This window comes from Rhinatrema bivittatum, unplaced genomic scaffold (genome assembly GCF_901001135.1).
Source record: "Rhinatrema bivittatum unplaced genomic scaffold, aRhiBiv1.1, whole genome shotgun sequence".
NCBI classification, from domain to species: Eukaryota; Metazoa; Chordata; class Amphibia; order Gymnophiona; family Rhinatrematidae; genus Rhinatrema; species Rhinatrema bivittatum.
The window spans coordinates 32,293-44,838 of NW_021821088.1; the positions used below are offsets into that span (position 1 = coordinate 32,293).

The 12,546-nt window shown below is 46.1% G+C and overlaps 1 protein-coding gene across 1 annotated transcript in view; it reads right to left on the reverse strand.

Annotated features, from left to right (window-relative positions):
- Positions 1-1,143: 1,143 nt before the first annotated feature.
- The window catches only part of LOC115082444 (ankyrin-1-like), a 64,840-nt gene continuing 53,437 nt past the window's right edge, over positions 1,144-12,546 (reverse strand). The window contains exons 4-6 of the mRNA XM_029586672.1: positions 6,382-6,771; positions 6,216-6,285; positions 1,144-1,186 (exon numbers count right to left, since the gene is read on the reverse strand). Coding sequence (XP_029442532.1) covers positions 1,144-1,186; positions 6,216-6,285; positions 6,382-6,771 — 503 coding nt within the window. The remainder of the gene's footprint in view (positions 1,187-6,215; positions 6,286-6,381; positions 6,772-12,546) is intronic.

Here is a 12,546-nt window from a genome sequence, read left to right on the forward strand (position 1 = left end):
CCTGTGCTGTAGCGGACATATCCTTTTTAAATATACAGCAAATTACGTATATGCGGAAACACTCTGAAATGCAAACTATGTCCCTTTTTTCTTCTAGCAGAAATGTATCTCCAGTGTGAGAATGATTCTGTTATAAGAGATGACATTAGATAAAGAGCAATGGGCCCACCCAGTCTGTCCAAGCTTTTTCTTGTCCCATTCTCTAACACCTTTGGGTAGATAACGCCTACTCAGTTTTTCTACTTTGCACCATACCTCTGCCCCTCATACTCTATACCAGGCATGTTTACATTCTGTTACTGTGCTGGCCTCCATCACCTCCGCTATTAAATTATTCCAGGCCTTGGCATCCTCCTTTTTGGTTCTTACAAGTCCCACATGTAATCCAGGCCCCCTTCCCATATCCACACAACTAGCAAAACTTGGAAATCTGTTGTCTGAAACGTCTGGCCACTCCTGCTCTGTGCTAGGCTAACCCCCGTCTTCTTGGTTAGCCTGATGCTGCTGAACTGCCACTGTCTGCCCACTGGCTTCTCTCTTCCCTTTGTTAAACCCTCTACAATCTCTCTGGAGTTCTCAGTAAAGAAATATTTTCTCATATTTCCACTGAACCGTCTTTCCTCCAATTTCCAGTCACGTCCTCTGGAAAATTTCACCTTCCCACCCTTTACCAAAGCTTGCCAAAAATTACTTGACTGATACTGGCTTCTTTTTTTGCCTCGCTATGGGGCCTGGCCCGTAAGAGAGAAAAACTGCGTCTCTCTGCCAGTGACACAATCTGCTTCGCTTCTAATATAACGCCAACCAGTGATACAACACCATTGCGCCATGACGTGCACAGGCTTGCCTTGCTCGTGACATCCCTGGTTCCGCTTTCATTCAGTCTTTCTGCGGCCTTACCTGCTGCAACCTGAAGAAGCCGTTGTCTCTCTCCTCCAGCCACGTGCTGAAGCTCTGGCTGCTGGCCTGCTGGGCCCTCCAGTCTCTCTCTTTGTGATTCATGCCGGCTCTGTCAGGGGCAGGCGATGGCTCATCATATTTGTGGCTGGTGCTAGCTTCCAGGTCCCTACCTGATGAGACCACCGTGACAGGTTCGGTGCTTAAAATGGGGGGTTTCTGATGGACCTCCTCTGCCAGGACCTCTCAGTCCAGATCCAGCGAGCCACCGATGTTCCAGTCTCTTGCCTTGGCAACAAACAAAAGGAAAGAGGAAGTGAGAAATTCTAGCAGGGTCTTAATTTCCATGGGCAATACTTTCCGGTTAACAAACGCGGTGCTCATGTCTGTGTGCAAACAAAACGATACCTACATTTGCACAAGAATACGTATATTCCTCCCTAACAACAAGTATAACCAACCCCTTTTTAAAACTTTTTTTGTTCCCCGGCCTCTCTACCGCTTTCACTCCCTTTCCACATTCCCTCACCTTCTCCACTACACCTGTGCCTCGGTTCCTCACTCCTACAGCCAGGGCGTCACGCGCCTCCCACGTCATTGATTCTGCTAATGCTATGACTTCTGATCAGTGGAACACATGGTCTGCTATTGCTATCAGCGCTGCTACCGATCCTTAGAGGAAGGGAGGAAAGGGGCGGGGGGGGGGGGGGGGGGTAATGTTTAGTAGCTTGTTTTATTTTTGCAATGCCTGTGGCCACATCTAGTCCACGTACGCCGAGCCCAATTTTCAAAGGAAAATCACCTGCGTTATGTTCTAGTGAAAATTAGCAGCCACACAGTCCTAAAAGCACTTGGGTAGTTTGCGCCTGCTCTTTAAGCGAGCAGCCGGTGGGGGGGGGGGGGGGGCAAGGGACAGAATAGCATGCATGCATTTGAAAATCTGTGTACACAGGCTGCTTTCCTCCCTGGCCCTGGGAACGTCCTCTTTTTAACCTGGGTAAAAGTCTGCATGCTGTGCAAGCTCGCACAAACTGTTAGCTTGGGGGGAGAGGGGGGGGGGGGGGGGGGGGGAGAAGGGAGTTTCAGCCAAGCCAATGTTCCTGGGTCATTGCAGATTCCCATAATAAATATGCTCAAGAGCCCTGTGCAAACACCCTCTCTTGGGGGAGCTTGTCCCATAATACAGGGTACATTCAGAGCTCTGTACACACATTGTCTCCTGGGGAAGCTCATCCCATAATATCGGTTACACACATGCTCTTTATCAGACACTTCCTGGGGGAGCTCATTCTATAATATGGGGTACACACAGAGCTCTGTACATACCCCCTATCCTGGGGGTGCGAATCCCATAATATTGTATAGTCACAGAGCTCTGTACACACATTGTCTCCTGGGGAAGCTCATCCCATAATATGGTGTACACACATGGCTCTTTATTCAGACACTCTCCTGGGGGAGCTCATTCTATAATATGGGGTACACGCAGAGCTCTGTACATACCCCCTATCCTGGGGTGCGGAAACCCATAATATTGTATAGTCACAGAGCTCTGTACACACATTGTCTCCTGGGAAAGCTCATCCCATAATATGGTGTACACACATGGCTCTTTATTCAGACACTCTCCTGGGGGAGCTCATTCTATAATATGGGGTACACACACAGAGCTCTGTACACACACTCTCTCATGGGGAAGCTTATCCCATAAAACAGGGTACACACAGAGCTCTATACATACCCCTATCCTGGGGGAGCTAATTCCACAATATGGTATTTATTTATTTTATTTATTTATTTAAAAACTTTTCTATACTGTCGTTAAGTATCATCACAACAGTTTACAGTAAGGCACATAAATTAATGTTGAATAAGTTTATAGAATCATATAATCTAAACAGGTGCCATAAAGGTTCAGTTACATAATTTTGTGATAAATACTATTTGGTGAATGTGATAAATCTTGTCCTTTTATACCTGTATCATATTTAATAACATGCATAATTTTAAAAACGGAATTTTTCTTTTAGTAGCGAGATAAAATAAAAAATACGCACATATTAGGTTAGGTGCTGTGCGTGGATGTTCTACTGCCCGCTTTCTACTCCTTTCTGTTTTCTATTCTCCATTCTCTTTGTGATAAGCTTTTTTAACGAGCCAGGTTTTTAAACTTTAAAAAAAAAGTTTTGATGTCTCTTTGTAATCTGATCTCTAGAAGCATGGCATTCCATAGTATAGGTCCTGCTAATGATAATGCCCTTTCTCTTACTTGGGTTAGTTTTGCTGTTCTGACGGAAAGGACAGTTAGGAGTGCAATGTTGGCTGATCTCAGGTTTCTATGAGGGACATGTACACAAAGTGCTGTGTTCAGCCATTCTGCTTTTTCATTATGTATTAATTTGTGTATAGTGCATAGTGTTTTGTACTGTATTCTGAGCTCAATGGGTAACCAGTGTAATTCAGCCAGGGTTTCGGTAATGTGGTCTCTTTTCTTTTACCAGTCAGAATTCTTGCTGCAGTGTTCTGTAGTATTTGGAGTGGTCTTAGCATTGTGTATGGTAAACATAGTAGTAGGCGTTCAGTAATCCGTGCTCGCAAATATTAAAGCTTGTAGCACTGATCGAACGTTTGTAGGTGTTAATAGTGGTTTTAATCTCCTGAGAACCATGAGCTTTGCATAGCCTTCCTTTACTTTTAAAGATATGTGCTGTTTCATGCTTAGTTCCTTGTCAATTATTACTCTGTTTCGTACTTTCTCTGTTAATTATATTTTTCTGGTTGTTTTGAGCGTAATTGGGTTTTGAATTATCTCTATATTCTTTTGTTCTAATGTAGGAATTTTGTTTCTTCGATGTTAATAACGAGCTCCATTTGGTTTAGTAACTGTTTGATAATATCTAGGTACATGTTAGCTAGGTTTAATGTTTTTTCAATTGTGTCGTCAATGGGTAGGATTAGTTGAATATCATCAGCATATATGTAATGTATGATGCCCAGACCTGCTAAGAGGTGACATAAAGGCAGCAGGTATATGTTAAAGAGTGTTGCGGACAAGGCTGATCCTTGTGGTACTCCTGTTTGAAGGTTTATTTTTTCTGATCTTACATCTTTGATCTGTACTTGGAAATATCTATTATTTAGATATGGTCTGAACCAGTTTATTGTTTTGTTGAGTGATCCTATTTCTTCTAGTCTTTTTAATAGTATGTCATGATTACTGTATCAAATGCTGATGACAGGTCTAGCATCATTAGAATGTAATGTTTTCCACTATTGAAACCTCTCATGAAATTGTCTGTTAGTGAAAGTAGCAGTGTCTCTGTGCTGTAGTATTTACGGAAGCCATGTTGTGCTGGGTACAGTATATTATTGTTGTCCAAGTGTTCAGCTAGTTGATTTTGTACAGTTTTTTCTATTAATTTTGCAATTAATGGTAGATTTGATACTGGTCTGTAATTGCTTAGGGTAAGGGGGTCACTGTTTTGTTTCTTTATAATTGGTAGACACAGAGCTCTGTACACACATTGTCTCCTGGGGAAGCTCATCCCATAATATGGTGAACACACATGGCTCTGTACACATAGCTCCTCCTGTGGCAGCTCTTCCCATAGTATCAGGTACACACAGAGTTCTGTACACACATCCCTCTCCTGCAAGCGCTCATTCCACAAATGGCACAGAACCTGCTGCTTATTCTCTACACAGAAAGGTGTAAGGAACTCATTGTGTACCTACTGGAAGAAAGAAAAGAAAGGAGAATATAATAGAAACATTCAAATATTTAGCCAGCTTCAGTAAAGTATAAGACAGTAACATTTTGCATAGAAAAGAAACTCAAGGATAGGGATCATGATATGAAGCCTTAGGGAAGAAGGTTCAGAGCTCACACAAGAAAATGCATCTTTATTGATGGGTGGTGGATGCCTGGAACAGCTGGTCAGCGGAGGTGATAGCCATTACAGAATTTAGGGAAACACTTGGGAAAGATATAGAAGGCAGTAGAAAAAACAGATGAGAAAGCAGTAGGTAACAGAAATGATAGGGGTGGGGTGCAAGATCCTTGATTTTGGAGCAGTAATGAAAACCTACATGCTCAATCACATCACATAGAAGAGAGAGGGCCAAAAAGGGGAGATGACAGTCAACTTGCAGAGAGCCATAGTATGGCTTGCATCAAATGCCCAACAGGAGGCAAAGTCAGTCACATGAAACAGTGGCAGGCCTTTGGTTCATGCTTAGGTATTACTGGGGGGAGGTGGCAAGTTTCCAAGCAGTAGCAGCAGAGTGACTTGGTTACACTCCCCATCTAGGAACCATAAGCAGTTGGTGTGACATCCTGCAGACATCTGATCTTGTCCAGCTGGCAGCTGGGACACATCTTTAGTGTAGTGAGAGTAAGGGTAAGAAAGGGTCATAGCTACAGATAGAGCAGTGTATGGCTGACAGATGGAAGATATTGTTAGTGCAGTGGATGCAGAACACGAGTAAGGAAAGATCATTGGCACAGCTAGAGAAGTGTAGGCAGTCAAGCTTGCTCACTTGACAGCTGGGAGATATCTTTAGTGTGGTAGACAGGGGCAAGGCTAAGTAACCATGGCTGGAGCAGTGCAGGCAGTTAAGTTGTACAGCTGATAGCTGGGAGAAATCCTTAACTAAAGGAGTGTAAAGCAGGGGCATCAGGGCAATCTGGGTGGGCCAAATGGTTCTCATGTGTACCATTCCAGCTTTCTGAGCTACAGCTTAAGTTAGACCTGTAATGTATTTATATATCACTGGATACTACCCCTCAATACATACACGTCACTCTCTGTAAAAGATAGCCAGACTTTGTTTCAAACATTAACAGTTCTCTTCATGAACTTTCCACTGTCCAGCCCTGAGAAAAAAATAATACCTGAATACAGGTCATGTCTCCCTCCTCCTATTTGGCCTAAAATATATCCATGTTTGTAAGTATCTATTACCATTTTTGGAGCTGAAAAGCAAAAAAGTTCAATACAACAGAGGTTCTCAACCCAGTCCTCGGGACACATTTAGCCAGTCAAGATTTTAGGATATCCACAATGAATGTGCATGAGATAGATTTGCATGCTTTGTCTCAAACTATTCTTTCAAACAGTGATCTTAAACTTGTGGCTCAAGGGCCACATGTGGGCCTCAGAGTGTGTGGCTCAGCTAAACCTCACAAGCTTTAAAACATCACAGAATCAAACTGAAGTTCTACCTAACCTGTACAATTAATGAGGAGATAAGGTGAGTGTAGCTCTTTCAGCTGGTTTGCTATTCAGGTGAGGAGTGCCAGTGGTTACGATCATTACCTGTCTTTGTTCTTCTCCATTATGAAGCGGATCGGTGAAGTATTGATCCTTGACTGGACCCTCTGCTTGCCTGAAACAAAAGAAACTTCACTTTTCTCATCACGGTCACCCATGGCCATCACATCCTGGCTCTCACAGACTGGCATAGCCACCTCTGACCTCTGACCTTCATCCTGGTCAAGTAAGTCAATAAGGCCATTCACAGCATCTGAATCCACTGAATAGTCCTCAGCAAGGTCAAGAGAGCCTGAGTAGTCAGGGCCAGGGGAATCCGCAAAACATTTTTCCGTTAATTTTCCTTCTGTGGTGGCATCCGAGTCCTCGGCCCTGCTGCATTCAAGAGAGGAATCCTCCGCCGTTACTAGTGAGGGGGTGATCCCCGAGGACCACACCTGTATGTCGGACATTTCCATCAGGGCATCCTGCTCTGTGGTTGCCATAGGGATGGCGTCCATGATGGCAACCTCATTCCAGTACTGGTCAAGGCGCAGTGGTGATGGCAGAGTGTACTGCAGGGAGGCAGGGGAGAGCAGCTCGTCCTGCATTGAAGCGTTACCTGGATGGGCAGACAGAGGACAAGGTCCAGCAGCTGTTTTCACATATACCAGCACTGTGAAGGAATAGGGGCCACCCAACCTTCACAGCTACCCATGCCCCCAGAAGCTCTTCATCTCACGCAGTCTGCTTCCCTTTCATGAAACACCATTTCAAGGCAAGGTGCTCTTTAACAGCCTATTGAAAGATGGGACATCATGTGATGCATTCAGAGTCAGACTAGAGCCCTAATGGTGTGAACAGATTAGGTATCCTAGGACTTTTAGCAAAATTGAGAGACATTTAGCTATGCTACTCTCATTACTATCTTCATGATCTGGAGGCTCTTCCCATCAGTTTGAGACGAGCTGAATTACCTTCAGCAATTTCATCTCACCAACTTGCAGTGCTACTTGGCAACCTTTCCCCATCTTCTGAGGATGCTGTAACTGCTGAAAAATCAATTCCCAACACACATTCAACCTCGATGACTGCGGTTTGTACTAAATATTTCTCCATTCATGGACTGCCATTAATCCTAGGAAATCTCTCCCCCCACCCATTTGTTGGAAGACCAATAGCAAAAGGTTATCCCTCCAGATCAGACAGAGAAAGGGTTAACATTCCCTGGCTGTGTCACGTGACCCTGCATGGGAAGGAGTGAGACAGTAAAGGCTATCAAGTTAGGGTGTAACCTGCACTAGTCAATCTGAGTCGCCATCTTTTCTCCCTATCTATTGTGTCTGATCACACCAGCACAATCCCTATGTACAAAAGCATGTAACTGTGTATACTGAGCTCTGTATTCAGCAATGAGCCAGCAAGGAAAGTTAGCCGATAAACATATCCAGCTAACTTAGCTTGGATATTCAGCAACCTGGCACACCGTTATATATACCTAGCTATCTTAGGGTTAGCCGGATAAAGTTTGTCCACCTAACTTTATGACTACTGTTCGCTGTCCTCAAGTCATCCAGTTACATTAGCCGGATAATGCTGAAAATCGGCATCATATGCCATTAACTGCCAGTATCCACCCAGGAAAGCACCTCTCATAGCCAGATATGTTTTCAACTGGCTAAAAATTTATCCGACTATGTCAGGGGTGGTCAGACAAACAAGATTTTAAAATCCCAGCATTTAGCTGCCTAAGTATCCAAACTTTGCCAGACAAACGTGCAGACTATGGACCTTATAATGTTTATTAATTTTCTAAACCACTTTCCTAAGTAAAGTATCTTTGCAGGCTGTCAGAGAAGAACTCTGAGTCATTTCTAATTCAAGGTAAGTGTTTCTCCTGTAGGTGTGGGGGTCCCTGTTGTCAAGCCCAATACTGACCATGAACAACTAAATTGGCAAGACCAGTAACAAAAAACGTCCACACCACTTACTAACACTAATCCTGGAAATTTAGCACCCATCCCACTGACTGCCATTAATCCTGGGAAATCCCTCCCCCATCCCACTGACTGCCATTAATCCTGGGAAATCCCTCCCCCATCCCACCGACTGCCATTAATCCTGGGAAATCCCTCCCCCGTCCCACCGACTGCCATTAATCCTGGGAAATCTCTCCCACGTCCCACCGACTGCCATTAATCCTGGGAAATCTCTCCCACGTCCCACTGACTGCCATTAATCCTGGGAAATCCCTCCCCCATCCCACTGACTGCCATTAATCCTGGGAAATCTCTTCCCCATCCTACTGACTGCCATTAATCCTGGGAAATCCCTCCCCCATCCCACTGACTGTCATTAATCCTGGGAAATCTCTCCCCCATCCCACTGACTGTCATTAATCCTGGGAAATCTCGCCCCCATCCCACTGACTGTCATTAATCCTGGGAAATCTCGCCCCCATCCCACCGACTGCCATTAATCCTGGGAAATCCCTCTCCCATCCCACCGACTGCCATTAATCCTGGGAAATCTCTCCCCCATCCCACCGACTGTCATTAATCCTGGAAAATCCCTCCCCCATCCCACTGACTGCCATTAATCCTGAGAAATCCCTCCCCATCCCACTGACTGCCATTAATCCTGGGAAATCTCTCCCCCATCCCACTGCCTGCCATTAATCCTGGGAAATCCCGCCCCATCCCACTGACTGCCATTAATCCTGGGAAATCCCTCCCCCATCCCACTGACAACCATTAATCCTGGGAAATCCCTCCCCATCCCACTGACTGCCATTAATCCTGGGAAATCTCTTCCCCATCCCACTGACTGTCATTAATCCTGGGAAATCCCTCCCCCATCCCACTGACTGTCATTAATCCTGGGAAATCTCGCCCCCATCCCACCGACTGCCATTAATCCTGGGAAATCCCTCTCCCATCCCACTGACTGCCATTAATCCTGGGAAATCTCTCCCCCATCCCACCGACTGTCATTAATCCTGGAAAATCCCTCCCCCATCCCACTGACTGCCATTAATCCTGAGAAATCCCTCCCCCATCCCACTGACTGCCATTAATCCTGGGAAATCCCGCCCCATCCCACTGACTGCCATTAATCCTGGGAAATCCCTCCCCCATCCCACTGACTGCCATTAATCCTGGGAAATCTCTTCCCCATCCCACTGACTGCCATTAATCCTGGGAAATCCCTCCCCCATCCCACTGACTGTCATTAATCCTGGGAAATCTCGCCCCCATCCCACTGACTGTCATTAATCCTGGGAAATCTAGCCCCCATCCCACCGACTGCCATTAATCCTGGGAAATCCCTCTCCCATCCCACTGACTGCCATTAATCCTGGGAAATCTCTCCCCCATCCCACCGACTGTCATTAATCCTGGAAAATCCCTCCCCCATCCCACCGACTGCCATTAATCCTGAGAAATCCCTCCCCCTTCCCACTGACTGCCATTAATCCTGGGAAATCTCTCCCCCATCCCACTGCCTGCCATTAATCCTGGGAAATCACGCCCCATCCCACTGACTGCCATTAATCCTGGGAAATCCCTCCCCCATCCCACTGACTGCCATTAATCCTGAGAAATCCCTCCCCCATCCCACTGAATGCCATTAATCCTGGGAAATCTCTCCCCCATCCCACTGCCTGCCATTAATCCTGGGAAATCCCGCCCCATCCCACTGACTGCCATTAATCCTGGGAAATCCCTCCCCATCCCACTGACTGCCATTAATCCTGAGAAATCCCTCCCCCATCCCACTGACTGCCATTAATCTTGGGAAATCTCTCCCCCATCCCACTGACTGCCATTAATCCTGAGAAACCCCTCCCCCATCCCACTGACTGCCATTAATCCTGGGAAATCCCTCCCCCATCCCACTGACTGCCATTAATCCTGAGAAACCCCTCCCCCATCCCACTGACTGCCATTAATCCTGGGAAATCCCTCCCCAATCCCACTGACTGCCATTAATCCTGGGAAATCCTGCCCCATCCCACTGACTGCCATTAATCCTGGGAAATCTCTCCCCCATCCCACTGACTGCCGTTAATCCTGGGAAATCCCTCCCCCATCCCACTGACTGCCGTTAATCCTGGGAAATCTCTCCCCATCCCACTGAATGCCATTAATCCTGGGAAATCCCTCCCCCATCCGACTGACTGCCATTAATCCTGGGAAATCCCGCCCCACCCCACTGACTGCCATTAATCCTGGGAAATCCCTCCCCATCCCACTGACTGCCATTAATCCTGGGAAATCTCTCCCCCTTCCCACTGATTGCCATTGATACTAAGGAAATCTCTCCTCCAGCCTATGATTATCTTTCATTGTGTGAAATTCTCTCCCCATCCCAATGACTGCAATTAATGCTAAGAAAATCACTCCCTCAATTCACTGACTTCCATTAATCTTGAGGAATTTACTTCCTAGCCCATGACTGTCATTAATGTTACTACTAGTACTACTACTTAACATGTCTATAGCTCTAAGTGACATACACATCCTGTACAAGTACACTAAGTTAATTTCTCCCTCAATCCACTGACTGCCATTAATCCTGAGGATATTGGTCCCCCATCCTATTGATTTAGTTTAAAACTTAATCCCCATTGTACCTAATATATTATACCTGGCTCCACTGGATGCTCTGATGGTCAGATTTTATTGATACCAAACATAAGGGTCATTTCCAAGTTTGCCAGCATATTGATTTAGCAAATGTTGCTTACCTGTAACAGGTGGTCTCACAGGACAGCAGGATGTTAGTCCTCACATATGGGTGACATCATCAGGATGGAGCCCAATCACGGAAAACTTCTGTCAAAGTTTCCAGAACTTTGACTGGCCCCTACTGGGCATGCCCAGCATGGCACTAACCCTGCAGCCAGCAGGGGTTCCCCTTCAGTCTTATTTGATAGCTACAGGTAGTGCCGAAAAAATTAAACAACAAAACGTTACGAACCCAACACCGCGGGGCGGCGGGCGGGTTTCATGAGGACTAACATCCTGCTGTCCTGTGAGAACACCTGTTACAGGTAAGCAACATTTGCTTTCTCACAGGACAAGCAGGATGGTAGTCCTCACATATGGGTGAGTACCGAGCTGAGGATGTCTGAACATGCACCAAATGTACCCAACGACATGCAACAGGCACAACAACTGGGGTGAAATTTGGTAGAGGACATCCTGAACCCCACCGGGCAGGCGGAAGGGTGTTGGTACGTCACGTTGGAAAAAGGTTATGCAGGACAGATTGGCCGAAGATGGAATCCTGTCTTCCGGCCTTATCCAAGCAATAATGGGCTGCAAAAGTGTGGAGTGAGCTCCAGGTGGCAGCCCTGCAAATGTCAGGAAGCGGCACCAATCGTAGGTGTGCTACTGAAGTCGCCATGGCCCTCACAGAGTGTGCTTTAACATGGTCTTGGAAAGGAATGCCTGCTTGCTGATAGCAAAAAGATATGCAGTCCGCCAACCAGGAGGAGAGAGTCTGCTTACCCACAGGCTGCCCTAGTTTGTTGGGATGGAAAGAGATGAATAACTGAGTGCTCTTCCTGTGGGCAACTGTACGGTCTAGGTAGAATGCTAGAGCCCGTTTACAGTCAAGGGTATGCAGAGCCTGTTCCCCTGGGTTGGAGTGGGGCCTGGGAAAGAAGATAAGTAGTATGATGGATTGATTAATGTGAAACTCCGAAACTACCTTAGGCAAAAACTTAGGGTGAATGCGGAGTACCGCCCGGTCCTGCAGGAGTTTAGTGTAAGGCGGATAGGTAACTAGGGCCTGTAACTCACTAACCCTGCGAGCTGAAGTGATAGCTAAAAGGAAAATCACTTTCCATGTGAGATATTTTAGGTCACAGGAGTGAAGAGGTTCAAAGGGTGGTTTCATGAGCCGCCCGAGAACCAGATTAAGGTCCCAAGAAGGGGCCGGAGGACGTAAAGGTGGCTTGATATGGAGTAAGCCTTTAAGAAAACGAGTTACGAGGGGTTGTACTGATATAGGGACATCCCCGACACCTTTATGGAAGGCGGCTACCGCACTGACATGCATTCTGATGGAAGAGGTCTTTAGACCTGATTCCGATAAATGTCAGAGATAGTCCAAAAACCTTGGGATTGGACAGGAAAAAGGATCAAGGGACTGCGAAGAACACCATGATGTATACCTTTTCCATTTATAGGAATAAGACTTTCTTGTGGAAGGCTTCCGTGAAGCAATCAGGACACGAGAAACCGAATCTGAAAGGTTAAGTGGTTGAAGGATTAACCTTTCAACATCCATGCCATCAGGGACAAGGCCTGAAGATTGGTATGGCGTAGACATCCGTCGTTCTGAGTGATCAGAAGCGGGTGCATTCCCAAGGGAATGTGCCTGCGGA